This window comes from Sordaria macrospora, chromosome 1, assembly GCF_033870435.1.
Source record: "Sordaria macrospora chromosome 1, complete sequence".
NCBI classification, from domain to species: domain Eukaryota; kingdom Fungi; phylum Ascomycota; class Sordariomycetes; order Sordariales; family Sordariaceae; genus Sordaria; species Sordaria macrospora.
Window position 1 is genome coordinate 5,497,367 of NC_089371.1, and position 25,813 is coordinate 5,523,179.

Consider the following 25,813-nt stretch of genomic DNA (forward strand, 5'->3'; position numbering starts at 1 on the left):
TCTCGGAGGACAAGCAGCCGCGTATACTATATTTGACCTAGCGGGATTATGCATATTAGCCGGGGGTCCGGTGCCTTTGTGGAGATGTCAGTTGTGGTGTTGCCGGTCCGGGGGAGGGGCCGAATGCGACGCCAATCGGAGTGCCTGGCCGCAGTAGTTGCAGCTGCTCATGGAATTGTCGGGACAAGATCCGCTGAAGCTAGCGATGAGGGGGACGGCCTTGGCACAGTGGTGCGACAATGAGTTGCTCAAGAATGGGATCATGACGATGGCGAATGAAGACGGTATACGGATTGATATGTGTTGCAGTTATATGAGCTGGATTGATGAGATATAGAAACCGGCCCTTGTTACTCCTGATAATCATGTGTATCGTGAAAGAGACCCAAACTGGCAAATCCTCGTGTGGTCATATCCGCCCATACATTACGCTGTCATGCGGCGCTGTTCACAAATGGTCATTCTCATGCCGTCTTCTTTGCAGCTTCCTCCACTGCCTTCTTTGCTGCTTTCTCCTCCTCCTTTTTCAATCTTTCGGCCTCTTCCTTTGCAAGCTCCGCGTCCCTGGCCATCTTTTGATGGTACTTGAGGGACACTCTGCGTCTGTAGTCGTCTTGAGATCGTAGACACAGCTTCAACCAACCCTTGGGCTCTGCTACCTCCCAGACCCGCGTGGGCATCCTCACGACTGTCTCCCTATACAAGCAATCCGTCTCAAAGCGCCAGCTGCAAAGGACAGCACGAAGCATGCCACCTTCCTTGCCGCAAAGAAGAGCTACAGTCGGTGGCCTCTCAGCAGCAAAGATAGAGACCGTGAGCTCGCCCATATCAACCAGGGTGAAGAGCTGGTGTTTATTTGACGGCAATAGCTTCTCCTTCATAAGGTCGTGAAGGGCGGAGTCTGGATTCTTGATCCACGACGGCTCCCTGCCTCGCCTCTCATTAATCTCCCGATTGTTTCTGCTGAACGGAGAAGCGGATGGCGCATACGTCAGTCGACCCTCCACGTTTCCGAAAATGATCTTTTCCAGTTGCGCGATAGGCATGACTCCCTCAAATCCTACCAGATTTGGAGTGCTCTTCAGTACGGTACCGCCAAAGAGCCGTCTCACCGAGAATGGCGAAGGTGCAGAGAACAACAGACCCAGAAAGAAGAAGCCAGCAACAACCCATCCCACATACGACTTGCCAGTTTCGCCGTCGGTTAGGGCAAAGCCGGCAAAGTATGGGATGTAGCCCAGTGTCATTTGAATACCAAAAGATAACCACCAGATGCCGAAGGCCAGGAAGAATACCGCCATCATCTTTCCAAAGCCCATATCGCGCTGGACAGTTGCTCGGGGAAAGTCCTTCCATCTGATGTGGATCGCACGGCAAGAGTCCAAGATGACAGTCTCGTCTTCGTGTGCCACACCAACCACTTGGCACTGCGGCGTGATGTGGTGGAGGAAGGTTCCATACTCATCACGTTCAGAGAGAGTCTCAAAGATATCTTTGGTTGATGGCTGAGGAAGTAAGCAAAGCATCCTCTCCACCAGCTCATCACTATCATTGCCAAGCGACAGGCGAGCGAGGTTCTGGAACACAGTTGTCCCGTCGTCTGAGCGCTCAATCCGGTAGTGAAGAAAGCCCATGACGGCGTAGGCAAGATCTGAGCCGGTAAACTCCTTACGACTCTTGGTACTCAGCGCAGTAATCGTTGCCGGAAGAAGCTCCAGGCGTGAAAGTGTCAGCACGTTAGCATAGTGCTCGGCCAAGATGCGCACAGCCTGACTGTTTTCCCAGTACTCGCTGTCTGGTTGACGCCAGAACGAGGCTGTCATTTCAACCTTTCTAATCTTTTTGGTGACGAGTTGACCCTTTGCATCCTCGAAGCAGTAAGTTACGTAATCTCCCGGGGCAAGCAGACCCTCCATGAGCGTCCACATGCGGCCTCCCCAATCAAGACGCTCTTGGGTTCCGTCCTTGGGCATCATGAGGCAGACACCAGACGATCCTCGGACGATATCGCAAAGTGTGTAGACGTCGTAATCGGTGTCGGCTTTTGTATTCTTGTTGACGAGCTCACGGTCCATCCAGTAACAATCAAAGCCCTCGCGGTCGGCAATTCTGCGCGCCAAATGGTGAGCCTTTTCAGCGCCTGCTTCATCTGGGAACATACCCCACATGTAACTGATGAAAATGTATCTCCGCATAGAGTTGTCGAATGTATCGCCATCGATGGTTGTCCATTTGCCGTTCACCTTCGCATACAGTCGCCGGGGGCGTTGAGCACGTTTTGCAACATTGAGTGCCGAATTGTAGCCGACGTTATGCCACTCATCAGTACCAGGAGCCATGTCCAACGCGTTTACAGCGTACTTGGGCCATCTCCAGTAATACCCAGGGTAGTCAGTGTAGGTATCGGTCACCTCGTCATCGTCATCGTATCTACCGAGAAATGGAATGGCAAGCATGATTTGCAGAGGGATGGCAACGACAAAGATTCGGAAAGTGCCCTTCGTCTTAGCCCAAAACCCTTGATTTTTGAAGGGAGACAGTGCCCATTCAGACATCGCCAGGACAGCGGGCACGTTGCCCGTGACTTTGGTCCTGATCCAGTCGCCCCTCCTGTTGTTGCGGGTTTTGATAACAGAATCAGTTGCCTGGACAATCAGTCTTCGAGGGGTGAACCGGGTTGGACTGAGGTAGACGGCCACGTCGAGGAACTTGCGGGTTTGCTGGTGAAACTGGTTGACGTAGACGAGCTTGCCATCGACCTTGTGTACCTTTCCGAGGTCTTCAATATCCTCCTCCTCGGCAGTCCCAACACGATAGACGATCTTGCTCTCGCCGCTATGTCCTTCGTTGGGTAGGTAGACGCGACGGAAATTTCTGAGGCCCGACTTGCCGCTGAACCTGTCCTTGAGGTTTTCTTCGAACTTTTGCCTGTAGTCCTTGGACCAAGGCCACCATCGTTTCCGCTTCTTCACGTCCTTCTTCACGCCTGACTGCGGATCCGCCTGCGGCGAAGGCATTTGCCGGGTAATGACATCCTCTGAGGCAAGAAGGGGCTGCTGCTTGTGCTGCGAATCTGGGCTTTGCACTTCTTGAATCGAGTCGGGCGCCGACTGCTGGTCATAGGAGGGGTTGTACTGGGAATAGGCGGCGAGGTGAGGGCGCGATAATTGTTGTGGTTGTTCTTGTTGTTGCTGCTGCTGCTGCTGCTGCTGCTGCTGCCAGTAGAACTGGGCGTTCATTGCAGTGGGATCGGGCGTCCAACCAGGCTGCTGTAGGAGGTGCGGCGGATAGTAGGCTTGTTGATGGTTCACCGAGGGGTTGCCCGCTTGGCTCGCATGTTGTGCAATGTAATACTGTTGTTGCGCAATAAGAGTGGCAGGGTCGAAGCCGTATTGCTGTGGCGGATAGCCAAAAGCTTGCGAGAGCTCTGGGGCATTGTCAACCGTACCCGGCTGGGGTAGCGGTTGAGGAGGTGGGTAGGGGTAGACGTGCCCCTGATTGTCGTTGTCCTGAGAGTCACCGCCGGCATTGGCTGGTGACTGTTCCTGGGAGTGGGCATGCGAAGAATCGGCCATCTCGACTGGTAATCGGTCGATGAAAGAGGAGGGATTGAAATCACCCAAGGAAGACAGCTTGGAGTCAATGGCTAAGGAACAGAGAGTCCAGGACCTGGAGGACCGACAGAACCCATGATATCTATAAGTCCCGTCGGCGTTCTTGTTGAGAGCAGCCTGGCCCCATCCTAGTGCTTACGCCTGCACCCTTCGGTGCGGCTTGAAGCCTCAAATTCTCACCCCCTCTGCATTGGACAGGGTGCCAGATAGGAAAAGTATGGGGTTTTTCTTGCGCCCATTTGAAAGCCAAAAGGCGTCCAGGCCGTCAACCACATGGTTTGGTGGGTTCGTAAGACAATAGTGGCTGCCTAGAGCTGACGCCCCCATCACCACATTGGGTATGCTAGTCATACTGGCGTGCACACGTTAATTTCCACTGAACAAGGCGACAAATCAGGGGTTTCAGCTGTTGTTTATACTTGTATGCCAAGTCCCCCACAGGTCAGACAATGCGACACAATCTGGCAACGAAAGACGATAGACAGGGCTGCAGGATGCTAATCAACTTTAGCTTGATGAATTCTGTAGTATACGAGTACAGAAAGAGTGTGATGAGGCAGCAAAGTGCGGTAGCGAAGTCCACTGCCGACAGTGTTAAGAGCGTCGCTATCAGGCACTCTTGGCAGGCCTTCTCATGATGGCGGTGCGGAAGCATCCCTTGGCGAGTGACCCAGCGAACTCGAGCGCCACGAGTTCTCCCCAGTTCTGACCTTCGCGTTTGACGGCGCCGAACAAATCGAAGACGGGGAAGTCGAAGACATCGATGGGTTCAAACCCGAATTGTCGGTAGAGATTGTAACCAAAGGGCGATGACTCGAGAAACAGTGGCAGGCTCAGTTCGTCAGCCAGGGTGGTACCCCAGTGTAGGAGGGCCTTTCCGGCCCCCAGCCTTTGACGATTCGTCTGACAGACAAGAGTCCCAAGAACTGACAGGACTTTGAGTTAGAAAAGCGGCCACCGAAAAGGAAAACATGTTAGCTGTGCCAAACTTACCTAGCCCGGGATCACCCTTCATGTGCTCTCGCCGCTTCTTGTGCAACCCGCCGATAAAGGCGTTGAAGACCTGCACATTGCAACCTTCTCCCAGCTGCTCTTGTGTCCTTGGTTCCTCCTTGGCATTCCACTCTTCCTCGGCACGCGGATTTCGGAACAGGGTCCATTCGGAAAAGGCAACAATCTCGCCAGGACCATCAGAACCCTCTGGTAGCAGCTCTGCCACCATGATGAGCTTTTCTCCCTCGTTGGGACGAGGGGGGGTGGGCGAGAAGAGCCTGGCAGCGAACTTTCTTCTCGAATCGTCCGATACGCCGTTAGGATACATAAGTTGGTGCATTGCGTCGACGGAAAAGCCATCATGTATGGTATTCGTGATGGCCTCGGCGTCGGCGGGCACGGCCTCGCGAACGCGGATGCGGGGGTTGAGAGCGACCATCATGGTGGCGTTGAGAATAACTAGCGTCGTCTTTGGAAAGGTGTACGGTCTGGTACAGAGTAGCCGAGAAGGGTATCGATGGGTTGCGTAGTGAGGAGGTCTGATTTATAGCCGACTCCGACGGGCCCAGGACGGGCGCCGAGGCGTGTAAACACGGAATCGGAACATGATGTAGCAGCGGGATCGATGGCGGGGCCGGCGTGTTGACGTTCCGGTTATTCGTGTCTTCCCCGCTCGGCAGTGGAGATGGGCTTATGCGAGCGCGGCGAGGAGTTCCCGGTCTGACCGGTGAGTCAACGGTCAGCAAGTAACGTTGCCTTGAAATGTGACCATGGTCAACAAAACGGTATGCGGCTGGCTGGTTGTTTTCAGAATGTTTGCATGATGGACATATTTCTCTCGATGAGGTGCCGACAGAGCTTCGAGGTGGTCAGCCGGTGCTAATATTCGTCATGGCCTGCGCAACCGACCGTACAAGGTCTTTTGCTGCGAGATACTGCCATGTGGATATGTATGTTGCGAGCCGTGAGCGTACGTATCGTCCCCGAATGTTGCCTGAAAGATGGTGGGAATTTGGAAAATGCTGGACTCCGAGGAAGAAAGAAGGGAAAGAAGAATGAGGAGGAAGTAAGACGACGGAATGGTGTCAGGATGGAAGACGATAAATTGAGCAAGAGGCAGCCAATTCCACTTCCACGGCGTCCATCTGGACGGGAAGGAACCGTCAAGGTTCTCAGGGCACGGTTCAGTGGACGTCAGGCCGCGGAAGGAGCGCTCCAAGTGACCCCACGCTGCCCTGTGTCTCAGGCACTGCCGTTATCTTATTTTAGGCCGCTAACAGCTAAAACAGCCCGTGGGGAGCGGGGAGTCCCGTCCCACCCAGTCCACCGTGACGAGCACAAGTGGCACCTCAATTTGGCAGATTGGCAGACGCGACTTCTAACCCCGCGATGCGCCGGGGATCTTTCAGGAAAGGACCATTCTGGCCGGGCGTGTAATCAACATCGTACGACACATCATTCGTCGGATTGATTGCGGACTTTGGAGTTTTGGACGGCAGACTGCGCCCGGCTCCTCTTCGACTCTGGAACCTTTCTCTCCCTTTCCATATCTTCAGCCCTACTACGTACTACTCTAGCTGACCATATCAGGAGAGAACTTGCTTCTCTTTTTCTCTCCAATGGCTGGCAGCAAATCAGCATCTTCACCAACAACGACGACAGTACTTCTCTCGATTCCGTTCTTGATTGTCGCCCTTTTGCTCACTCGCGCCCCAGCATTCACTATGACTTCCGTCGCACCTACCAAGGCGTGGGCTGACGAGCCCATGAAGCTCATCACCACACCGCAGTACGCGACCAAGAAGACGGACATCTTCACCTCGGGTGCTACCCACATGGCCCTACTGCACAACTCCATCTTCCGCGGCTACAACTCCATCTACCAGCAGGCTGCCCATGTTGCCGACCAGGACAAGGCCGACTTTATCGGCTACTGCTTGACCTGGTACCGATTCGTCAAGTCTCATCATGACGACGAAGAGCAGTCGCTGTTCCCCAAGATCGAGGACCTGTTGCAGGACAAGACTGTCTTTGAGGAAACTCACAAGGAGCATGGTAAGAAGCCAGAGAACTCGGGTCCAAGAGTACTGATGGGAAAAACAGCTGACTGACTTCCTATCACAGAGGCTTTCTTGCCCGGTCTTGCCGAGTTTGAAAAGTACCTTAGTGGCCTCAAGAGCCCTAGCGACTTCTTGGGCGACGAGCTGCTTCGTATCATGGGCACCTTCCAGGACTCCTTCTCCGACCACTTTCACAGCGAAATCTCTACGATTTCCAAGCTCTCGGAGCATGCGAACGCCCCCAAGGAGGGAACACCCGAGCACATGGCGGCGGTCACCACGTTCAAGACTTGGGGTAAGGCGACGGTGACAAAGGCTGGCGTGACGGACTGCGTGCCCTTCTTCCTTCTCAACCTTGACCGCACGGTTGAGGACGGCATGTGGGCAAACTGGCCACCGATGCCTGCTCCCATCAAGTGGGGATTAGTTAACATTGCCGGTGCTTTGCATTCGGGCTGGTGGAAGTTTTCTTCTTGCGATGCTGCTGGTGAGCCCAAGGAGCTGTGGGCTTTGCGTAATGTCGAGAAGCTATGATTGAATGCGACCCAATTATTGCTTGGGATCGGAGATGATGACAGAGATTCTATTAGGAATTTGGATTAATGATACCATGAGAACCACAAAGTCTATAGCTCTAGTGTAAGTCGACATCTAATAAAAACAAAAGTACAAGGCAAGAAGAAACTTGCTCGCTCAACAGGCTCAACTTGCGCATCGGGGGGTATCTAAAACAACAGGCGTCAATGCTAAGAACCCGCTTACACCAACACAATTCAAGCTCTCTCCAGTCCATTAGGATGTTGAGTCACCGGCTTCGGCTTCTCAGCAGGCCAAATCAGCCAAAGTACAATAACCACCAACTTCAACCCGGTCGCCATCCACAGTGCGCCCGCAACACCAAAGTCCGTATGCGCAAAGAAGCCCCCAAACAGCGCTCCCAAGAACAGAAACAGGGGCGCGCCCACTCTCTGGTTCCGCTCGCGATTATGCAGCTTGAACAGTTCCTGATCCGAAAACAGATCGCAGTAGATGCTCGTCAACACCACGCTCGTCAGCGCATTATACTTGATGGCCCTGCTCGTCACCGCCTGCCCGCAGCTCTGGAACGCCAGCAGCGCGATGGGCAGCAGAACATGCCACTCGATGGCTTCGCTATCTTTCGGTTTCCCCGCCACCGTGACGACGGCCGCGGCGGCCACGCAAAACGCCAATTGCACGGCAAACGAAACGCACAACACCCAGCGCAGCTTCGGGGAGCGGAAAAGACGGTGGAACCGACTGAACAGAAACGACCCCAGGCAGAAGGCGAGCAGGGAAGTGCCCGATTTGATCCATCGCGTCGATTCGTGAGGCGCGGCTAGCCCCAGACCGGTGTAGACTGTGTTGCCGGTCTGCATGGAGACGAAGGAACCCCAGATGGAGATGGAGGAGGAGTCCAGGAGGCCGGTTATCAGGTAGCAGATTATTAGGATCACGTCGGCGTTGGTGCGGTCGATGTCTGAGGATAGATGGCGGCGCCATCGCCCCGGCCCATGGGAGGAGGAGGGAGAGGAGGGTTTGGTGATTGCCCCTTCTGGGAGGGTCGGGGTGGTGGTGTCTGTTGACATGGTGATGCTTGGGTAGAGTAGTGGTTGGGTTTCCGAGTTGTCGGTGATGGTATTGTGGTGAGAATTGTTGATGTTGTTGTGGTTGATGGTGCCATAGGAACTTGACGGGTTCCTTGTTGGAGGAGACATTTTTTGCTTATGACGACGGTTCGTCCCGTCGTGGGGGTGACGACAATGGGTCAGTCAATGGGTGAGTCAGGATTGGCGTTTGCCCTTTGACGGGACTGGGAATAGAATGTTGTCGATTGTGGATTGGCGTCAAATTAGCGCGATTGTTTGGCGCTATTATGGGATAAACGATATGTAAGAAGCGAAAGGCTTGTTTCTTCCCGCTGGTTAAAAAGGTCCACGGTGATCATGGAGATCCGGACCGTCGATTTACTGTCGATCATCGTGGGATTATGTTGGGATTTTGGGAAGCATCCATAGACCTAAATAGGCACAGAAATGAGCGGGATGACTCGGGAAAGAGTTCATCGCACCTCGGTCTGAGTTTCATCCAATGTCGTCCCTGTCCGGCATGATCGGATGGATGAGATGGGATGGCGCGTTGTAACACAGCCGAATAACACCCTGCTTAAAGCGCGTCCGTGGCCTGAAGGTTCAGAACCCCGAAACAGCCCCGAATTGTTATCGGCCACTGACAGTCGAGGTGGTGATGATGTAACAAACCCCTCCGATGTTGTTCGCGAACACAACCTCTTCTTGGCAGGTGCTTGGCGCTATCTAGCGTGTGCTTGGCGCTATTGGCTCAGTGGCACGTCTTCTTATTCTTTTTCCATCTTCCAGACCATCATCAGACCTTCTTCCATCAGCAGCCTCCTTCCTCTATTGCATTCTGACAACCATTCCAGTCTTATATCCGTCCGCCCACGCATCGAAAGGGGCCATCGAAGCGACCATCCGCATGTTTGCTGTTACACTGCCGACACACATCGCAGCTGCGACCCCTCAAACCTCCCGGGTCTTCTCCGAGATGAGAAACACGGGTGTACATCGAGAGCACGACATCAACGATACGCTGCAAAGTCAATGACGCTGAGTGATGCCGCGGAACAGGAGCGGACCAAGATCATGTCGACCATGGCCAGGATGAACACCATCTTGAGTATAAAAGGCGTCGATTGCCAGCATATGTTGTCTCAACTCCATCAGCAAATCACTCTCATCATCACAGTTCTCCAGACTCCAACATCTTCGGCAGTCTAGAACCAGTCTCAACAAGATGCGCTTCACGGGGTTGATTCTCGTCTTGGGTATTGCCCTAGTCTCTGCTGTTCCTCTTCAAGACAGCCCTCGCCAGCGCCTTCTTGACGGCAAGCCTTTGCCCTCCAAGTACCGCACCCGGAGTGTCAACAACACAAACCCCTACACTCCATCGTACCGCGATCCCTACGATAGTGCCGTCGACTCAGTCGGTGAGGCTCTCGATCCTCTTCCCTTCCGGAACGGCAAGGGAGCTACCGTCCTAGGACCATGGAACAAGGACCGCTCCCGTCAAGATCCCGACTTGGTCCGCCCACCCAGCACCGACCATGGCACCCTACCCAGTCTCCGTTGGAGCTTTGCCGACTCTCACATCCGCATTGAGGAAGGAGGCTGGACTCGGCAGACCACTGTCCGTGAGCTCCCCACCAGCATCGAGTTGGCTGGCGTCAACATGCGCCTCGACAAGGGCGTGATTCGCGAATTGCACTGGCACAAGGAGGCTGAATGGGGCTATGTCCTCGAGGGCAACGTTCGTGTGACCGCCTTGGACTACGAAGGCGGCAACTTCATCGACGACCTCGAAAAGGGTGACCTCTGGTACTTCCCCAGCGGCATCCCCCACTCTCTTCAGGGGTTGGGCGATAACGGCACCGAGTTCCTGCTCATCTTCGACGACGGCAGCTTCTCCGAGGAATCCACCTTCCTATTGACCGACTGGCTCGCCCACACTCCAAAGTCCGTCATCGCCAAAAACTTCCATCTGGCCCCCGAGATCTTTGCCCACCTTCCCGAGAAGGAGAAGTACATCTTCCAGGGCTCGCAGCCAGGTTCCATCGACCAGGAGAGACCCCAGGGAAACAACATCAAGAAGTCCAAGTTCCAGTTCACCCACAAGATGCTCGCCCAAGACCCCAAGATTACCTCGGGCGGTGAAGTGCGCATCACCGACTCCAAGAACTTCCCCATCTCCAAGACCGTGGCCGCTGCCCACCTCATTATCGAGCCTGGCGCCCTGCGCGAGATGCACTGGCACCCAAACGCCGACGAGTGGTCCTTCTTCATCAGCGGACGTGCCCGCGTGACCGTCTTTGCCTCCCAGGGTAACGCCCGCACGTTCAACTACATGCCCGGAGACGTCGGCATCGTGCCCAGGAACATGGGACATTTCGTCGAGAACATTGGTGATGAGCCGTTGGTTATGCTTGAGATCTTTAGGGCTGACGAGTTCCGTGATATTTCCTTGTTCCAGTGGCTGGGTGAGACTCCCCAGAGGCAAGTGGCTGATACGCTGTTTAGCGATGATGCGGAGGCGAGGCAGAAGTTTTTGGATGCGATCAAGGATGCCAAGAGGGATGAGGTTAGCAAGGGACCTGAGGCTCAGTGAGGGGTGATTCTGCTGGGAGACGTTGCCGTGACATGATAGCTCGCATGGTGTCTTTGGGACTGTGGTCGGACTGATGATGTAAGTTATCTTCATAGAGTGAAAACCCCTATCCAACGCGTTTCACTTCCCCTTTGCCACTGCTATTTCTGATACACCATGAATGAAAAGCCTCCAGAAAATACTCGTATGCCCAAAAGAGTTTCTCTACTCTATCCTCATCCGAGAAATGGAGTAGAAGTCAATATAGCTTGAGACCAAGAGAACAACGGGAATCGGAAAGTGCTTCATTGGCGGGTGACGTGAAGAGGACAAGAGGTACATTATCAATTGACAACCCAAATCCATGAGCGAAGGGGAGATCTTTTTAGGATGCTCCTTCCGACTACAGTGTTACAAGTCTCAAAGGGCCTCCATTCGGGACCAACGGCTGCAGGCTGCAGTGTGTCTTCCAGGCCTGCACTGCTCCACACACGGGGGAAGTCAGCAGCCTGTGTGTATAACTGAAGAAGAAGGAACACCTCGTGCAATGAAATGAGATCCTGAGCTCAATACCGTTGAGGAAGGAGCAAGTTCCCGAAGGTTAAGGCCATGAAAGGCTGATTGGGGGCCCGGCTGAGGACAAAAGGAGATGAGGTATAACCCAGGGCTTCCGGTCATTGGGCCATCCTGTCCTCGTCGAATCAACTTTTATATACCACATTTATTGTCTGACTTTCCTGCCTATAGGTTACATTCACCATCTTGCATTTGTGTATGAGTGTTCATCGCTGTCTGTCAGGATCACGTACCCTAACCCTGGCCACCAAAAAGGGGTCATCAAAGTGGATGTCCACCACCGCCGGCATCGAGTCAGGAGGAAGGTTCGATCCAACACAGTGGATCCCATGCCGAATCCTGGAAACACCAGAAAGAGGCTGTCTTTGGATTCTTTCATCTGCAACATATGATGATGCGATTTCGTGGCCGGCAAAAAAGACAACCGCCGAAAGGTTCGGAGCCGGAACACCGGCCGACAGCCGGCATACTAGACCGTCCTGCAACAACACCAAAGAAAAAAAAAAAAAGGTATCGAAACATCATCTTATGATGTCTCATGCGACCATCCTGGGACTCGAACCCAGAACCTTTACCACCGGAAAGTAACGCGCTACCAATTGCGCCAAACGGCCATTGTTGTGCTATTATCTTGTCGAAAGCCCCCTTATGATCACGGCCCTCTCCAGGCGCAAGATGCCAGCCTAGCAACACCACAACGCCTTATGGATAGTGAGATGGGACGGGATGGGAGCTGTTCGTTCCCTCTTCCCCATTGATCTCCGTCGTTCCTTCTTGTATGTAGGTACCGACCCTCCAACAGCCAGTCTAGGCAGGAAGGAGCAACCGGACGCAGCAGGAAGTTCATAGCAGGTCGAAACTACCTCTAGGGTTTTTCTCTCATGATCGCAGACAGAACGCTGATTGCTCCATAGGTTGAAAAACGGTAATATTGCAATCCCACTTGTCTGGCCTCAAAAGCGTCGTCAGCAGCTGAACGGTGTCTTTTACATTTCGCCTATCAATACCGCGTCGATACCATCTCGGCCTTGTTGTCACCTTGTCGTCGTCGTCATCATCGTTGGCTACGCAATCCTTTGAGATAAATGTTTCAAGACTCTGAGAATTGCCTTGCCATTGAGTGCTACTTGCCCAATTCATCGAATGATACTTTGGAGCAGAACGGCAAACCCAGGGAGTTGGGACCAAAAATCTTTCTTATACGCAACCCGTTCGATTTCGTCAATGCGTCAGATCCGATCCCCATAATCCTCGAGAACCGAAAGAGCCGTATTTCATATTGAACAGAGATGAACCCGAAAAAGGTTGACAGTCTCGACGTGTTTTCCGGGGAACACGATGAACACTTGTGGTCGACCTCCACGCCAAGCCCCTGCATTGACTGGATCGCCAGGGTCTCACAGCGCCGCTGCGTGGTGTTTCAGGGGTCGACGGACAGGGTTCCAGGGGCTGGCCTCCGGACGACCACAGCGCATCATGCTCCACACACTCGACACATCATCAGGGGGTTACCACTTGGCGAACTACGACTCTCCCAGTTCTTACCAGAACACCGCACGAGATGTGAAACTCGAAGATTTCGTGTTGTGGTATGGCTTATTCCAAGGCCATGGGCTGGATGAAATGCTGGACCGACTGGAGGCTGGATTTGGAAGTGTCCAGAACCTAAAACCCTGGAGTGTCCCGCTCCCTTTCCTTCGGAGCCGGGAATGACTTGGGATTTTCTTCCCTCTCTTTTTACTGCACTATCTGTTTGTTTACTGTGAACAACAGAGCAAGGTTGATAATACAACCTTTCGTTCCCTCTTTTCTTTAACAGCCTGGTGCTGGACATTCATTCTTTCGCTTCCTTCACTACAGCAGGCCTGATTTTCATAAAAACAATCCTTTGCAGGCTTAAGGGGTCAACGGAGGTTCGGTGGAAACAAAAAAAAAGAAAAAGTCAAGACAGCTGCAGGCAGACGATATGGATGGATATTCGAGACATGACATTAGACGATGGGTGGACAACGTACTACTACAATCGCACAGTGATGAATTGGATGAAGAAAACCACGTCGACGGGTTTCAACTGGGTGAGGGAGTGACGCTGGAGGCTGGTGAACACAACAACCTATCGGCAAGATCAGAACCAGTATTCCAATTCATCGATGATCCGGTAGACAACAAGTCAGTGTCAACCAAGACAGCCACAACAACCAAAAAAACAGTCAAGTCGACAAAGTCCACGAAAACAGTCTCGGTAGCAGGATCAACGCCAACGGAACCCGAGACAACATCAATAGGAATAGAACCCCCTACGCTTACCCAGTCCCTCCCGACACCAGCAGTCACTTTCACCGTCAGCACCGTCAGTGCTTCCGCACAACCGCAGCCGATAACAACACTCACTCCAATCTCACACTCAGCCAGGCCCGCGCCCACCAAGACAAAGGACCACAATGACGAGCCAGAAAAGACAAGTTCAGCCACCATCACAAGTGGATTTGTGACCATGACGACTGGCAGCAGCACAACAGCCATAGCGGCATCAATCGCCATCACCAGCAGTGTCACCACCAGTGTCTTGACTTCGGCCACGGCGAGCCCAGCCATCAACAATGGAGCTGCTTTAGAAGGGGTACAGCAGAAGGAGGCCGCTCACGGGCACATGTCAGGAGGCGCAAAGGCCGGCATCGCTATTGGAGTCGTTGGTAAGTGGAAGCTTCGCTGATTTGGCTTGCTCTTGCGAAACCATGACCAACTAACCATTTCCATCAACAGCCGGTGTCGCCATGTTCGGAATTGTCTGTTTTTGGCTCTTGAAGTGCTTCCGCTCCCGCAAGTCGGAAGCCGACTCCGAGTCCTCCATCCGGGCCTTCCTCTCCGGCGAGAAATCCGGTGAAAACGGCCTCCCACCTCCAGCAACTGCTGCAGGCGGTGCAGGCGCCGACCAGCTCTCAACCAACTTCGACCCACGCAGCAACTCTCAGATACTCGATGAACTAATCGCCGCTTCCTATGCCCACCAGAACGGCCATGACAACACCAACAACACCTACAGCATTCCTAACGGCTACGTCCTCCCTACCGCCCTCGACGAGAAACGAGCCGACAGCGCTCATCCCGTGACCATCATCCGGCCAGCGCCCACCCACCAGCCCGAAATTCGCAAGTCCGTCGCCAGCTGGCTGCGCAAACACCACCCCCTGAAACTGAATCCTCTTTCCATCCGAGGCAGCACATTCTCTGCTTTCAGCCGGCGGGCCTCGTCAGCCTACGGCAGCTCCCAACAAGGAGGCGGGCGGGAGTCGATAGCTTCTGATTATCCTGCTACCCCTTACGACCCAGACGCCCCTCCCATGCCGGAAATCCCCGCTACATACTTCAACGAAATCTCGAAGCCGCTGAGTCCGATGCCCAAGAAGCCCCCGACTGCTGCACAGAATATGAAGGCGATGAAGTTCCAGAGCATGTGGTCGGATAGCAGTGCGGGAACGGACATGGATCAGGACCGGTCGAGAATGACGGTTTCGTCGGAGGGAAACGAGTCGTTGTTTAACTTGTACAATGGCCAGATGCAAGGTGGGCAGGAGGGAAAGTCCCCGTCGCAGGTTGTGACTTCTTTGTCGCCGCCGCCTTTGGTGATTAATCGCCAGGATCAGGATCAGGGTCAGGGTCAGGGTCAAGCTCAGAGGGCGAGTTCACCTACTTTGAGGCCGTAGGTGAGGTAGATGGGTGGGTGTATAGGGTGTCAGGTGTAAGATGTTGTCAGACAGGCCTGTTTGTGCGATAAGTGTGTCCAGTAGTGTTAGAATTTTGACACAGAGAAAGCTTAGTGGTCATAATATTGTGGTTAACCAACCGAGACCTTTTCTCCGTACCTCCTTGAACCCGACCACTCACGATTCCTGGTCGCTTGATAGCCCCAAGAGTCTGGCCATGGCTTCCGCAATGTCATGAGCGAAGCCTTTGTCGTTGACATTCCGTTCATCATCCCTAATCAGGATATCACTGCTCCTGAGACCGTCATGAACAGCCCTAAATAGCGCTTCATCAGCATCTTTGTCCTCAAACGGTGCTCCCGGCACAGACAACATGCTCAACCCGCCCCTCGGAATCCACACCTGGATCTTGCTCGCATCTGCTCCTTCCACCAACTTCTCGCACATCCGCTCCCCAATCTCCTTGCACTCCTCCACCGACGTCCTCAGGAGTGTAACCGTAGGATTATGCTCATAAAGCTTTCTCTCTTCATCCTTTCGAAACCGCTCCGGCACCGTCCCCTTCGGACCAAAATTGACCATATCCAGCGCACCCAACGACACAACGTAAGGAATCCCCTTCTCAACAGCTGCCCGCATCCTGTCCGGCCCGGCACTCATCACCCCTCCAACCAACTCATCTGCTAACTCGGTGGTGGTAAGGTCAATCACCGCGTCCAAATCTCCAGCCCGCACCAGTCGTTCCATCGCTTTTCCTCCGTGGCCCGTGGCGTGGAACACCATGGTTTCGAAGACGTCGGGGTACTTGGATTCGAGATACTGCCTGATGGCGTCGACGCCCGGGGTGGTGACGCCGAACATGGTGATTCCTACCCTCACTTTCTTCTCCCTTTCCCCCCCTTCCCGTCCTTTTCGTTCCGCCATCCTTTTCTGGTACGCATCAGCCATCCCCACCACCGCCCCCGCTGCATTCTCCAACACCCCCCTCAAAACCTCATTCAATCCCGCAACGTCCACAACGCTATACATCATGGTGATATCCGTCTCGCCCACGTAGGGGCCCGTATCCCCGCTCGCCACGGTTGACACCATCAGTTTTGGAAAGCCGATGGGCAACGCATTCCTCATTACCGGTGCGGCGAGCGCGGTGGCATTTGATCCGCCCAATGACACAATAGCATGTATCTGATCTTGAGAAAAGAGGTGTTTGACGTGCGTAGTTGCCACGCGGGACATGAGTTCTACTAGCTCATTGCGCGGGAGGGATTGGAGGGAGTGAATGTCCTTGGGGTCTGATGGGCTGGCATAGTCGCGGAGGAGGCCGGAAGGGCCCAAGGTGATGGCTGGATGGGAAACGGATTGGCGGCCGACGTCGAGTAGGTGAACGTTGGTGTCTGGAAGGAGGAGGATTTGAGAGCGGAGGTACAAGATTTCGGGGAGCTTGGTGTCGCAGGTACCGATGAGGACGATGGTTGGCATTTTTGTTAATGGGGGGGATGGTGATGGTGATGAGTTGGTGATAGTTTTTGCGGTCACTGCGTGCTCGTGGTGTTGATATTTGGGGTTCGGGGCGGGCCGCTGTATGGCAGTTGGGGGAGGGGGAGAAGAGGGGTAAAATGCGGAGGTGGTTGAAGGGTTAAAAACACCAACGATGATAAACCCAAATCACATGAGTTGATGTTGTACAAATTGTATCACGATCTTTGACCCCCCTCCTCCACCGACGATCCCCAAATATTTACTTTCGTGATCCATCTTCCTTTGTCGTGTGTGCCGTTACACTGCTCGAAAAAGACGACGATAACGGCCCGATAGCCTTCGTGAACTAATGACGTAAAGACACAAATCCCACCACCGCAACCGACGCAAACCGACCATACAGAAAAAAACTCCACTTCCCCCTTTTCCAATCCGGCAGTTTGTTTTGTTAGTTTAAATCCATCTTTAATTGTCAACCTTCCATTCATCCAGTCAACTCATCAGACTTTGTCAATCACCTCATCTCATCTCACCTCATCTCATTTGACAACAAGAAAATGGCACCACAACTCACCCGCACTCAAATCCTCGAAAAGCTCCGCGGCCAAATCGCCGAGGGCAAGACCATCGTCGGCGCCGGCGCCGGCATTGGTCTCTCAGCCAAATTCGTCGAAGCCGGCGGGGGTGACCTCATCATCATCTACAACTCCGGGCGGTTCCGGATGGCCGGCCGGGGCTCGCTAGCTGGACTCATGCCCTATGGAAATGCCAATGATATTGTTGTTGATATGGTACTAATTCATCTCCCCCCCTTTTCCATTCATACAATAGCTAAGGTACTAACGCAAAAGTGCAGGCCAAAGAAGTTCTCCCCGTAGTGCACCACACGCCCGTCCTGGCCGGCGTATGCGGCACAGACCCTTACGTCTCCATGCCTCACTTCCTGACCAAGCTGCGCGATTTGGGCTTCGCGGGCGTCCAGAACTTCCCCACGGTCGGGTTAATCGACGGGACCTTCCGCGCCGCGCTCGAAGAGACGGGCATGGGCTACGACCTCGAAGTGGAAATGATCCGGCTCGCGCATTCCATGGACTTGCTCACGACGCCGTACGTGTTTAACGTCGAGGAGGCGAAACAGATGGCGCAAGCGGGAGCGGATATTTTGGTGGCGCATATGGGGTTGACTACTGGCGGGTCTATTGGACTCAAGGAGGGAGGGGGAAAGACGATGGATGAGTGTGTCAAGCTCATTCAGGAGATTAGGGATGTGGCGAGGGAGATTAATCCTGAGGTGATTGTTTTGTGTCATGGCGGGCCGATTGCGAGGCCGCAGGATGCCGAGTACGTGTTGCAGAAGACCGAGGGGGTGCATGGGTTTTATGGCGCGAGCTCGATGGAGAGATTGCCAGTTGAGGAGGCGATTACGAATATTACGAAGGAGTTTAAGGGGTTAAAGACGGGGAGGAAGTAAAGGGTATGTGTCAAGAAGGAGGAATTGGATTTTGAGATGATATGCAGTTTGAGTTATGGTGTTCCTGGACAATAGTGATGGTTCCTTCGAACCGCTGGGTAGACTACATCTCCGACCTTCCTAAGCATCTAAGCATGAACCCTCTTACACCTCTCCCTCTTCGTAACCTTGACCAGGTAAACCCCGCGCTCCATCGTGTTAACCGCCACAAACCCGCTCTTGAAATACCCATAGCTCGCCCAACTGCCCGCGAACCCGACCTCACCTCCTCCTTCCGCTTTATCGTCCTCAGGATAAATATCAAAATACGCCACCTCACACACGCCCGCTCCCGTGGGGTCCTGCGGGATACTGGAAACATCATAAACCCTCACCCCGGCGCCATAACTACTCTGATACGACAGTCCGTCAATGACATACTGGTTATGGTCAATGCCGCGATTCGTGGCCTTGTAATGTCCCGTGTTCTTGGGGTTCTGCAGGTTGCGGATGTCCCAGATGTAGGTGATGGGGTATCCGGGCGCGGCCGGGCCGGCGGCGTTCCCCTCGTCTAGTTCGTCATCGAGCAGCAAGTATTCTTGGTTGTAACGGTCGAGAACCCAGCCTTGGTGGGTGTAGGCGGCGCCGTCGTACGAGGTGCGGGAGATGATGGACGAGTTGGCCTTGTTGGTTACATCGTAGATGGTGAGGCTGTCTTCGTTATAGCCGTAGCAGATGTCGTGGCCGAGATAGCGCTTGTCGGGGCCGCGGTATTTGAGGCATTGGGCCTGGAGAAGAGAGGATGTTAGAAAGTTTGAAGCGTTGGAGGTGAAGCATTGACTGCTATAGAACTTACGTCGTGGACATAACCGTCTTGAGCATTGCATCCTAGTCTCGTGGGTTTGGATGGGTCCTTGAGGTCGATGAAGATGAGACCGGCACCGCAGGAGTCATTGCGAGGTCGGGCACCGACGGATACGGCATACTGGAATTCTTCGTTGATGACGACGTTGTGTGTACTACCCCGAGGCAAGTCCTTGAAGTGACCCGTCACGTCGTCGACAGAAAATTTGACGGGGGCCTTCTTGGGAATGATCGTGAGGAGCTTTGTAAAATGTTAGCTCATGGATCTGGGGGTTGGGAAATAATAGCAATGGTTACCTTGCGCATGTCAAAGATCTGAATTCCGTGCTCTTCCAGTTCACTACCAATCACCATGTAGTTCTTGTACCCACGAATTTCCTTCCACAGAGCGTATTTACTCAGTGTTGCGGGAGCAGGACTATCCGATATCCGTTAGATATGATCCCGCTGACAAGAATCTGGTCATAGACACTTACAGGAAACCCAGATTGAGCAGTCTCCCCTTGGGTAAGATCTCGGCGAAGCCAGTTCCCTGAAACATTCCCACAGCTGTTGAGATCAGTATGTGTTTCTAGCTTGATCACTCTGTCGTCCCATCCAAATGAACCTACCAATGAACTCCCTGTCGGACTTGGGGTCGGTCCAGCCCCAAATGGAACTACCACTCGCTCCCTCATCAGTGGCCAGTGGTGAGCCAAGAGTCGCGTGGTTGATGAAGTCATACAGGTCCATGTTCTTGCACCTGAAAGTCTGCAGAGCATCGCCATGGATTGCCTCAGCGATGCCATTGACACACTTGGTATAGTTGAGCCGAGGCCACTGGGTACTGTTGAGGGCGCCACTAGCAAGTTTGGCCTCCCATTGTTCCTGGTATCTGTTAGTAAGTCTTGACGGCTCTTGGTCGTAAGGAATGCATGTGTATACATACGAACTTGTGAGCCATGATTCGATCCATAACTGCTCCGGATTTATACTCGGCTGGAATGGTTTTGTGTCAGTCTTGATCAATAATGCACAAGTAGCTGAAGTCTTACCATGACGTGACATATCGACTGCTTTCTCCTTGGCCAACGCGCCAACGGCACAGAGGCCAACGGCAATACCAATCGTCTTGACGCGCATATCGTAGGATCGTGGATGAGGGTGAAAAAGATGCTTCCAAAGCAAGAGAGCGGGGGAAAAAGTGACCATGAACGTATGCTGGGGGCCCGCCTTATATTTCCAAAGTCTCAGCCGCCATACCCATCACCTCGCCTCTTGTTCTGTTCCTTTACACAACCTGCCCGCCTCGGACAGTTTCAACCCGAATCCTTGTATCTGATATCAGGCTAACACCGGGATGGGCATCCATGGCTACAGGGCAAACATGTCAGCTAAAGACAAGTGGAATATCAACACCCGCAGGGAAGCACAATAGATTGCTCGGCATGCGACAGAAAAGCTTGTACAGCTCGCTTCTTACCAAAGCTTATTCACGTCCACGTGCGTGGTTCCCCTGTGTGGACAAGCGGGGAACAGCATAATGCCGTGCTAGTATAGGGCTTGTTGGCAGTTCGACGTTGTCTAGAACCGGCTTGTGGGTGAGTATCGAGTAGGTGGTCAACAAGTTCAAGGCGATAGTGTAGTCGTGATCTGACATGTAACCTACAACATCCCCTTAGGAAATCCCGAAAGCACCGTCTCATAGGCCAACTGCGGTGTCACCTTTAGATGACCGGATATCGAAAAGCAGCGTCAAGAGGCTCTTTTAGGAAGGAGGCTGAACTTTCTGCAAGGTGCTGACCCAGCGAGCCCAACGACATTCTATTGTCGTTGCTGACGCGGATGGTGGGACAGAGACTGTATCGGCTGTGGCGGTGGTTTCTAATGCTAATATGAACAGCACGGGAGCCTGTGTGGTTGCCCGATTAATTTTGCGATAGCTGATGCGGTTTGTTTGGTCTGATGCATGTTGGTTCCGGAATACGATCCTGAAGCACAGGACGTTACCCAGCAGGGGGTAAAACATAGGGTGGCGTTGCTGTTTGCATGCCTTGCCATCATTGACCTCCACCTTGTCTAGGTATTCGGGCGAATGATACCTTGGACCTCGTGGCTGTCATCATGTCGTTGGCTCTCATAAAGTCCCCGATGTGGAAGGTCGCGAGTTCCATCTCGAACAAGTCGGGAGCTAGGAGCAAGATGAGGAGGGTTGCGTCCACGCGTCGTCTTAAAGAGTGAAGGCAAAAGGTATGGAGGGAAACAGGATAATTTCTAAGATTGCTGTTGTAGTACCGCTGATGGCAGAAATGCTCTATACAAAAAGAAAACGCCGCTGATGATGCAACCCCAAGCAGATGCGAAACATGTCCATATAACAATGACAAGGGATAAACCGAAGGCTTGTAATTCAAGCAAAAGCACCCACGGTAGACATGAGCCCAGCCCCGGCAACTACAGCAAAATAGGCATGTAGTCTCTTCCGGCCATGGAGCGTTGCATAACTCTTCTCTGAAAGGAAGTCCTCGGCGAGTAGCTGAACCAAGCCGGCAAACAACAAAAGACCGCTGGAGATGGCGTTCATGAAGCCGACCATAAGGAGACCAGTCTGGCTCATGGGGTCGTAAAAAGTGTGGATAAGCAATCCTATGGCTTGTCCAATGGGGGTGGTGGCGCCGAATGCCAACACCATGAGCCATGGCCGTGGAGAGGAGCGAGGAAAGTGAATGGCGGCAATGCGTGTGCCCAGCGCAAGGCCCTCGAATGTTTGGTGGAAGCCGATGGCTATCAAGAAGACGATAAACGGAGGACCGGTCGCCACCGACAAGGCCATTCCAATGAAGACACTGTGGAACAAGATGCCAGCCTCCAGGAGCAAGCACTGCAACAACATACGCTTTTGTTCTTCGGGATTTGGCACATTGGGAGCTACAGCAGGCTGAAGTCCCGTCCTATAGGCGTTGGTGTTTGTGGGCTCAAGAAGCTGGTCATGGTCGGTATTCGGGACAGGTTGAAGCTCGTCAAAGGTCAAGTCGAGATCGAGGGAGTTAGCGCTGTCGTCATCTCGAGAAGCTCGGGGCTGGTCGGACGGAGAAGGGTTGGCGCTGGTGCTGGCAATGGGCGACTGTCGCCCCATAAGGCCCTGGGTGACCTCACGATCCTGAAGCGCAATACGTTCGGGGCTATCCTTGAAGTCGTGGTGGACATGATGGTGAACAGGGCCGCTTTCCTCCTCGTCTTCGAATATGGTATGCGAATGTGAATGGCTAGCACCGCGTGTGGTGAGGTATGATTCTAGGGCGACAACGACCAGAGCAGCTGTCATGGCAACCAAGCCGGCCAGCGGTTTGTATCCTTCGCTGAAGACGTATGGCAAGCAGGGGTCGGTCAAGGACATGAAGGCTGTTGGGAGTAGGTGGACGAAAGCGGTGGCCATTAACACGCCGGTGCCGAAGTGCTGGCTAAAGAAGATGATGTTTCGTTGTAGTTTGCTGCCTTTCATGGCACGGCGTGAGAAGAGGGGAAATCCGCAGGCTGTCGTGCCGTCCAGCAGTCAGCACCAGTGTACCATATCATAGGAACTGTTAGGAAACAGGGTCGGTCCAACATACACAGGGTGCTCAGCAAGAGGATCAAGACGAGGGCAAAGACATGTAAGCCTGTGTTGTATTCACCCTTCTCCCCTGAACCGCATTGTGGGCGGGATGTGTCCGCATCGTCGTCGCGTTTCAAGAGCTCGGCGCGGAGGAATTCGGTCGGGATCGAGGACCAGGGAAGGTCTGGAGAAGCAGTTGAAGGTTAGCCAGAGTCAATTGGCTCATGACAATGGAAGTCTTACCTCTCGTCCCATGCTGGAGCGTGTCCATGGCGAATGTATTTCGGTTTCCGGCAGCAGTTTCAAGTCCAAATCCAAATCAACAGAGCAGCATCCTTCAAGGCATGACAGGCCGGATCGGATGGTACGGGAATGAGACAGTTGACGTCGATGATCCGGGGAAAGATGTTTCTAGTCAGGATTCTAGAAACGGGAGGGACTAGAACGGCGGCTGGCGGCAATCTGGCAGTTCCGGCCTTTGAGACAAAGCCAAGCAGTGGGAACTGAACAAAGAGGGAAAAGCGATGATGTTGGAAATCAATTGGATCAGTCAACTTCTGGAAGCTCGGGAGCGCGGCAGGGGACGGGTGCAACTGCGGCCCCTGTGGATACTAGTGTGGATACCCTTGAAGCTCACTGGCGGAGTCGTGAATGGAGACTTGCCGATTGACGGACAGGAATTAGATGCCTGCCGGATATGGTACGTTGAGCCAATCAGAGAATGTTCTGCTAATGCCAACCCGAACATACGAACTTCAATTTCACAAGCCAAGCTCCCGACTTTGTCATCTTTTCTTCTTCATCGGAAAGAAGTCACCAACTGCCATCATTCCATTCGAGCTGGACCAGCACCTCAATCACACCATGAGTTCAATTTTCAACAACTCGCTATGGGATCCGACCTATCGCTACCTTCGAACAACATCCCTAGTTTGACTACCCACCCCCTCGCCGACTCAACACTCCATGACCTTCTCCCTTTCCAACAACACCAAGTCTTGCTCACTGGGCCTTGGGAAGAGCAGTCGACCACGGGAAAGCAGTCGACATGGGCGACCCATAGCTACCCAGGTTATTGTAATCCTTGGTTGTCGGAGTCCCGAAGAAGACCTTTTGCACAAACGGCAACACCGAGGAACTGGAGCACAACTGTCAGCAACGTCATAACCACAGGACAGGATTCCGAGGATTCGAGGATACAACATACAAACCGCTCATATCGCAATGCCCTCCACTTCGAACGCTGATACCAATCTTGTCACCCACTCCAAGCCAGTCATAGATGGCCTTTGCAGCCGGATAGACCACGATGGCTGTCGCCTTGCTGTCGGTATAAGCGTCGCCCGTGCCCTGGTCAATGATCAAGGCCCTCGGAGCGATTGCCGCCGCAATCGTGTGGGCGTCGTATGGAAGATTCGGCGCATGGTTGACAAAAGTCCCCAGCTTGCTGTTGGTCCACCAGCCAGCACCCGACTTGCTGTTCTCCAGATTCTCGCCCTGTCCGCTCAGTCCGATGTATCGATATGGTCCGACTCCTTGCACCCCGGACGACATGGGCATCGTCACCGTGATGCGGCTGTCAAAGAGGCCGGCTGCGAGAGCACCCTTGCCCAAGCGGGAACAACCAGTCACGCCGACCCGGTTCGCGTCGATCTCGGGAACGGTCGTGTTCAGCGCATCGAGTGTCCGATGGAAACCCCATGCCCAGGCCGTCAAGACGCCTGTCAAAATTAGTCTCGTTTCTGCCTGTCAGGTAGACCATCTGCTGGCGATCCTACTTACCAATGTCTCTCCCCTTGTAGATATCCCAAAAAGCCCCCGTCTTCGAGTTACTATCCGGCGCTACCGAGGTGTAATCGAATTGTGCAATCGCAATCCCCGCGCTCAAGTATGGCTGGTTCTGCATGCCGCCAATATTGATCACCACCGGTGCCTTCTTCGATGCCGATGCCCCGGACGGAAGCGAGATGGTGGCCTTGAACTTGCCCGTCTTTCCGCCCGCCGTGACCGCAATGTTGACCGTGTTGCCGCTACGAGTGGCTTCCACTTTTTCTTGGGAGTGGTCCGGGTAGTAACCGTACTGGTACTCCTGCAGCAGCTGAATGATCTCGGGCTGTCGGCACTTGTACCATTGTTCGGGAGTTTGGACGCGGTTCGGGCCCTTTCCGACCAGAATATCCTTGACGTTATCCGTGGTGGTGTACTTGAGAGGGAGCAGCGGGTCCGGGAGAGACGATTGCGTGGGGAGTTGTTGCCATGTTGGAAACGGAGATGGTATCGGGGCGCAAGTGTCGGCCTGGCGAGAGTCCACCAACGGTACGGCCAGTGTACTTCCAGCAACCGCGGCTCCGAGAAGAAAAGAGGTTGTGGTTCGCATTTTTGCGTACTGAACGAGAATATTAGCTTGACACTCGATCGTCGTGGTTCAAGGTCCAGAGAACATGACTTATAGGAGTCCCGGTCGTATCTATATACCCCGAGGCACCGACATCCCATCGCCCGACAAACCTTTTACCCCGGGTTCTTGGCTGTGGGGGGGACTGGCGCCATCGCGACCTACATCTATCATCCGACCTTATCCATATTGAATCGACGCTCAATTGCCGGATTGGCATCACATTAAAAGAACATCAAGTTCCTAGGATACGACATCGTGACGGGCCGTCCATCTCCGTACTCGTCATTGTTTCTTCCAGAGCCATTTATCAGGAACCAAACTCCATCTTTGCTTTGAAAGGAGGCTCTTTCTGGAATGACATGATATAGCGACCGTTACAGAGTTACACATAGTGTCTAGCAGGCCATTGGCTGCAGACCAAGTGTCTTGATCAAGACGGAAATTTTAGCCGTTATGTGCTTGGTGGGCAAACTCAGTGTAACGTGCTGCAAACAACACAAGAAGAGATCTTAAACAACCAAGGATAACCAGCAATGAGGAAGCTTCCTCGTATATTAGAAATTGACTCAGATGTTGATGTTCAACTTGGGTCTACAGGTGAATGCCATGGGTATCATCTTTGTCCGGGAGTTCGTGCATACATGGTAGCCATGGGATATACAACTGGAACAGAAACAGAATCCATGAAACAGCATAGCCAGCAAGTTATTCGAGTTTGCCATAATGACTGAATGAAAAAGGTAATGGAAGCTTGAACAGTGAGACCGATGGTTGCGATGATGTAATTTTCACCGTGGGTGCAAATGAGGGGATCGCGACGAGAAAGGTCCCAAGTATCTCTGCATGAACACTCCACAGTTACCATAACAAAACCATGCTCAAGTACCCTCAAACACATATCAATCGTTGGAGAAGAAGCAGA

General features: G+C 53.3%; 11 protein-coding genes and 1 non-coding gene across 12 annotated transcripts; 4 read left to right on the top strand and 8 right to left on the bottom strand.

Annotated features, from left to right (window-relative positions):
* Positions 1 to 101: 101 nt before the first annotated feature.
* Positions 102 to 3,802, bottom strand: SMAC4_01559 (uncharacterized protein). Its single transcript, XM_003352676.2, has one exon. It carries the CDS (start codon positions 3,573 to 3,575, stop codon positions 465 to 467), a length of 3,111 nt encoding a protein of 1,036 aa, XP_003352724.1. The 5' UTR covers positions 3,576 to 3,802; the 3' UTR covers positions 102 to 464.
* Positions 3,803 to 4,104: 302 nt separating this feature from the next.
* SMAC4_01558 (uncharacterized protein) lies at positions 4,105 to 5,249 on the bottom strand. Its single transcript, XM_066089615.1, has 2 exons — positions 4,608 to 5,249; positions 4,105 to 4,540 (listed from the first exon to the last, which is right to left on the bottom strand). Exons 1-2 carry the CDS (start codon positions 5,047 to 5,049, stop codon positions 4,224 to 4,226), a joined length of 759 nt encoding a protein of 252 aa, XP_065945744.1. The 5' UTR covers positions 5,050 to 5,249; the 3' UTR covers positions 4,105 to 4,223.
* An 890-nt stretch (positions 5,250 to 6,139) lies between these two features.
* On the top strand, positions 6,140 to 7,326 carry SMAC4_01557 (uncharacterized protein). Its single transcript, XM_003352674.2, has 2 exons — positions 6,140 to 6,662; positions 6,732 to 7,326. The coding sequence occupies exons 1-2, from the start codon at positions 6,227 to 6,229 to the stop codon at positions 7,199 to 7,201; spliced, it is 906 nt and encodes a 301-aa protein (XP_003352722.2). The 5' UTR covers positions 6,140 to 6,226; the 3' UTR covers positions 7,202 to 7,326.
* A 114-nt stretch (positions 7,327 to 7,440) lies between these two features.
* Positions 7,441 to 8,481, bottom strand: SMAC4_01556 (uncharacterized protein; the record flags this gene model as incomplete). Its single annotated transcript, XM_003352673.2, has 1 exon — positions 7,441 to 8,481. The coding sequence occupies exon 1, from the start codon at positions 8,401 to 8,403 to the stop codon at positions 7,441 to 7,443; it is 963 nt and encodes a 320-aa protein (XP_003352721.1). The 5' UTR covers positions 8,404 to 8,481.
* Positions 8,482 to 8,626: 145 nt separating this feature from the next.
* SMAC4_01555 (uncharacterized protein) lies at positions 8,627 to 11,778 on the top strand. Its single transcript, XM_003352672.2, has 2 exons — positions 8,627 to 10,945; positions 11,036 to 11,778. Exon 1 carries the CDS (start codon positions 9,500 to 9,502, stop codon positions 10,865 to 10,867), a length of 1,368 nt encoding a protein of 455 aa, XP_003352720.1. The 5' UTR covers positions 8,627 to 9,499; the 3' UTR covers positions 10,868 to 10,945; positions 11,036 to 11,778.
* A 185-nt stretch (positions 11,779 to 11,963) lies between these two features.
* Positions 11,964 to 12,036, bottom strand: SMAC4_13089. The gene has a single exon. It is a non-coding gene; the product is annotated as a tRNA-Arg (tRNA).
* Positions 12,037 to 12,898: 862 nt separating this feature from the next.
* Positions 12,899 to 15,126, top strand: SMAC4_01554 (uncharacterized protein; the record flags this gene model as incomplete). Its single annotated transcript, XM_024655245.2, has 2 exons — positions 12,899 to 14,115; positions 14,186 to 15,126. Exons 1-2 carry the CDS (start codon positions 13,389 to 13,391, stop codon positions 15,124 to 15,126), a joined length of 1,668 nt encoding a protein of 555 aa, XP_024511151.1. The 5' UTR covers positions 12,899 to 13,388.
* A 177-nt stretch (positions 15,127 to 15,303) lies between these two features.
* SMAC4_01553 (uncharacterized protein) lies at positions 15,304 to 16,605 on the bottom strand (the record flags this gene model as incomplete). Its single annotated transcript, XM_003352670.1, has 1 exon — positions 15,304 to 16,605. One exon carries the CDS (start codon positions 16,603 to 16,605, stop codon positions 15,304 to 15,306), a length of 1,302 nt encoding a protein of 433 aa, XP_003352718.1.
* A 169-nt stretch (positions 16,606 to 16,774) lies between these two features.
* SMAC4_01552 (uncharacterized protein) lies at positions 16,775 to 18,172 on the top strand. The gene is made up of 2 exons (XM_066089614.1): positions 16,775 to 17,396; positions 17,462 to 18,172. Exons 1-2 carry the CDS (start codon positions 17,163 to 17,165, stop codon positions 18,074 to 18,076), a joined length of 849 nt encoding a protein of 282 aa, XP_065945745.1. The 5' UTR covers positions 16,775 to 17,162; the 3' UTR covers positions 18,077 to 18,172.
* Positions 18,173 to 18,201: 29 nt separating this feature from the next.
* SMAC4_01551 (uncharacterized protein) lies at positions 18,202 to 20,402 on the bottom strand. Its single transcript, XM_003352668.2, has 7 exons — positions 19,954 to 20,402; positions 19,848 to 19,897; positions 19,531 to 19,786; positions 19,396 to 19,468; positions 19,217 to 19,337; positions 18,912 to 19,160; positions 18,202 to 18,843 (listed from the first exon to the last, which is right to left on the bottom strand). The coding sequence occupies exons 1-7, from the start codon at positions 20,108 to 20,110 to the stop codon at positions 18,205 to 18,207; spliced, it is 1,545 nt and encodes a 514-aa protein (XP_003352716.2). The 5' UTR covers positions 20,111 to 20,402; the 3' UTR covers positions 18,202 to 18,204.
* Positions 20,403 to 21,071: 669 nt separating this feature from the next.
* Positions 21,072 to 23,021, bottom strand: SMAC4_01550 (uncharacterized protein). The gene is made up of 3 exons (XM_003352667.2): positions 22,737 to 23,021; positions 22,510 to 22,677; positions 21,072 to 22,432 (listed from the first exon to the last, which is right to left on the bottom strand). Exons 1-3 carry the CDS (start codon positions 22,762 to 22,764, stop codon positions 21,309 to 21,311), a joined length of 1,320 nt encoding a protein of 439 aa, XP_003352715.1. The 5' UTR covers positions 22,765 to 23,021; the 3' UTR covers positions 21,072 to 21,308.
* Positions 23,022 to 23,495: 474 nt separating this feature from the next.
* On the bottom strand, positions 23,496 to 25,716 carry SMAC4_01549 (uncharacterized protein; the record flags this gene model as incomplete). The annotated part of the gene is made up of 3 exons (XM_003352666.2): positions 24,276 to 25,716; positions 23,701 to 24,214; positions 23,496 to 23,631 (listed from the first exon to the last, which is right to left on the bottom strand). The coding sequence occupies exons 1-3, from the start codon at positions 24,868 to 24,870 to the stop codon at positions 23,496 to 23,498; spliced, it is 1,245 nt and encodes a 414-aa protein (XP_003352714.1). The 5' UTR covers positions 24,871 to 25,716.
* Positions 25,717 to 25,813: the final 97 nt, after the last annotated feature.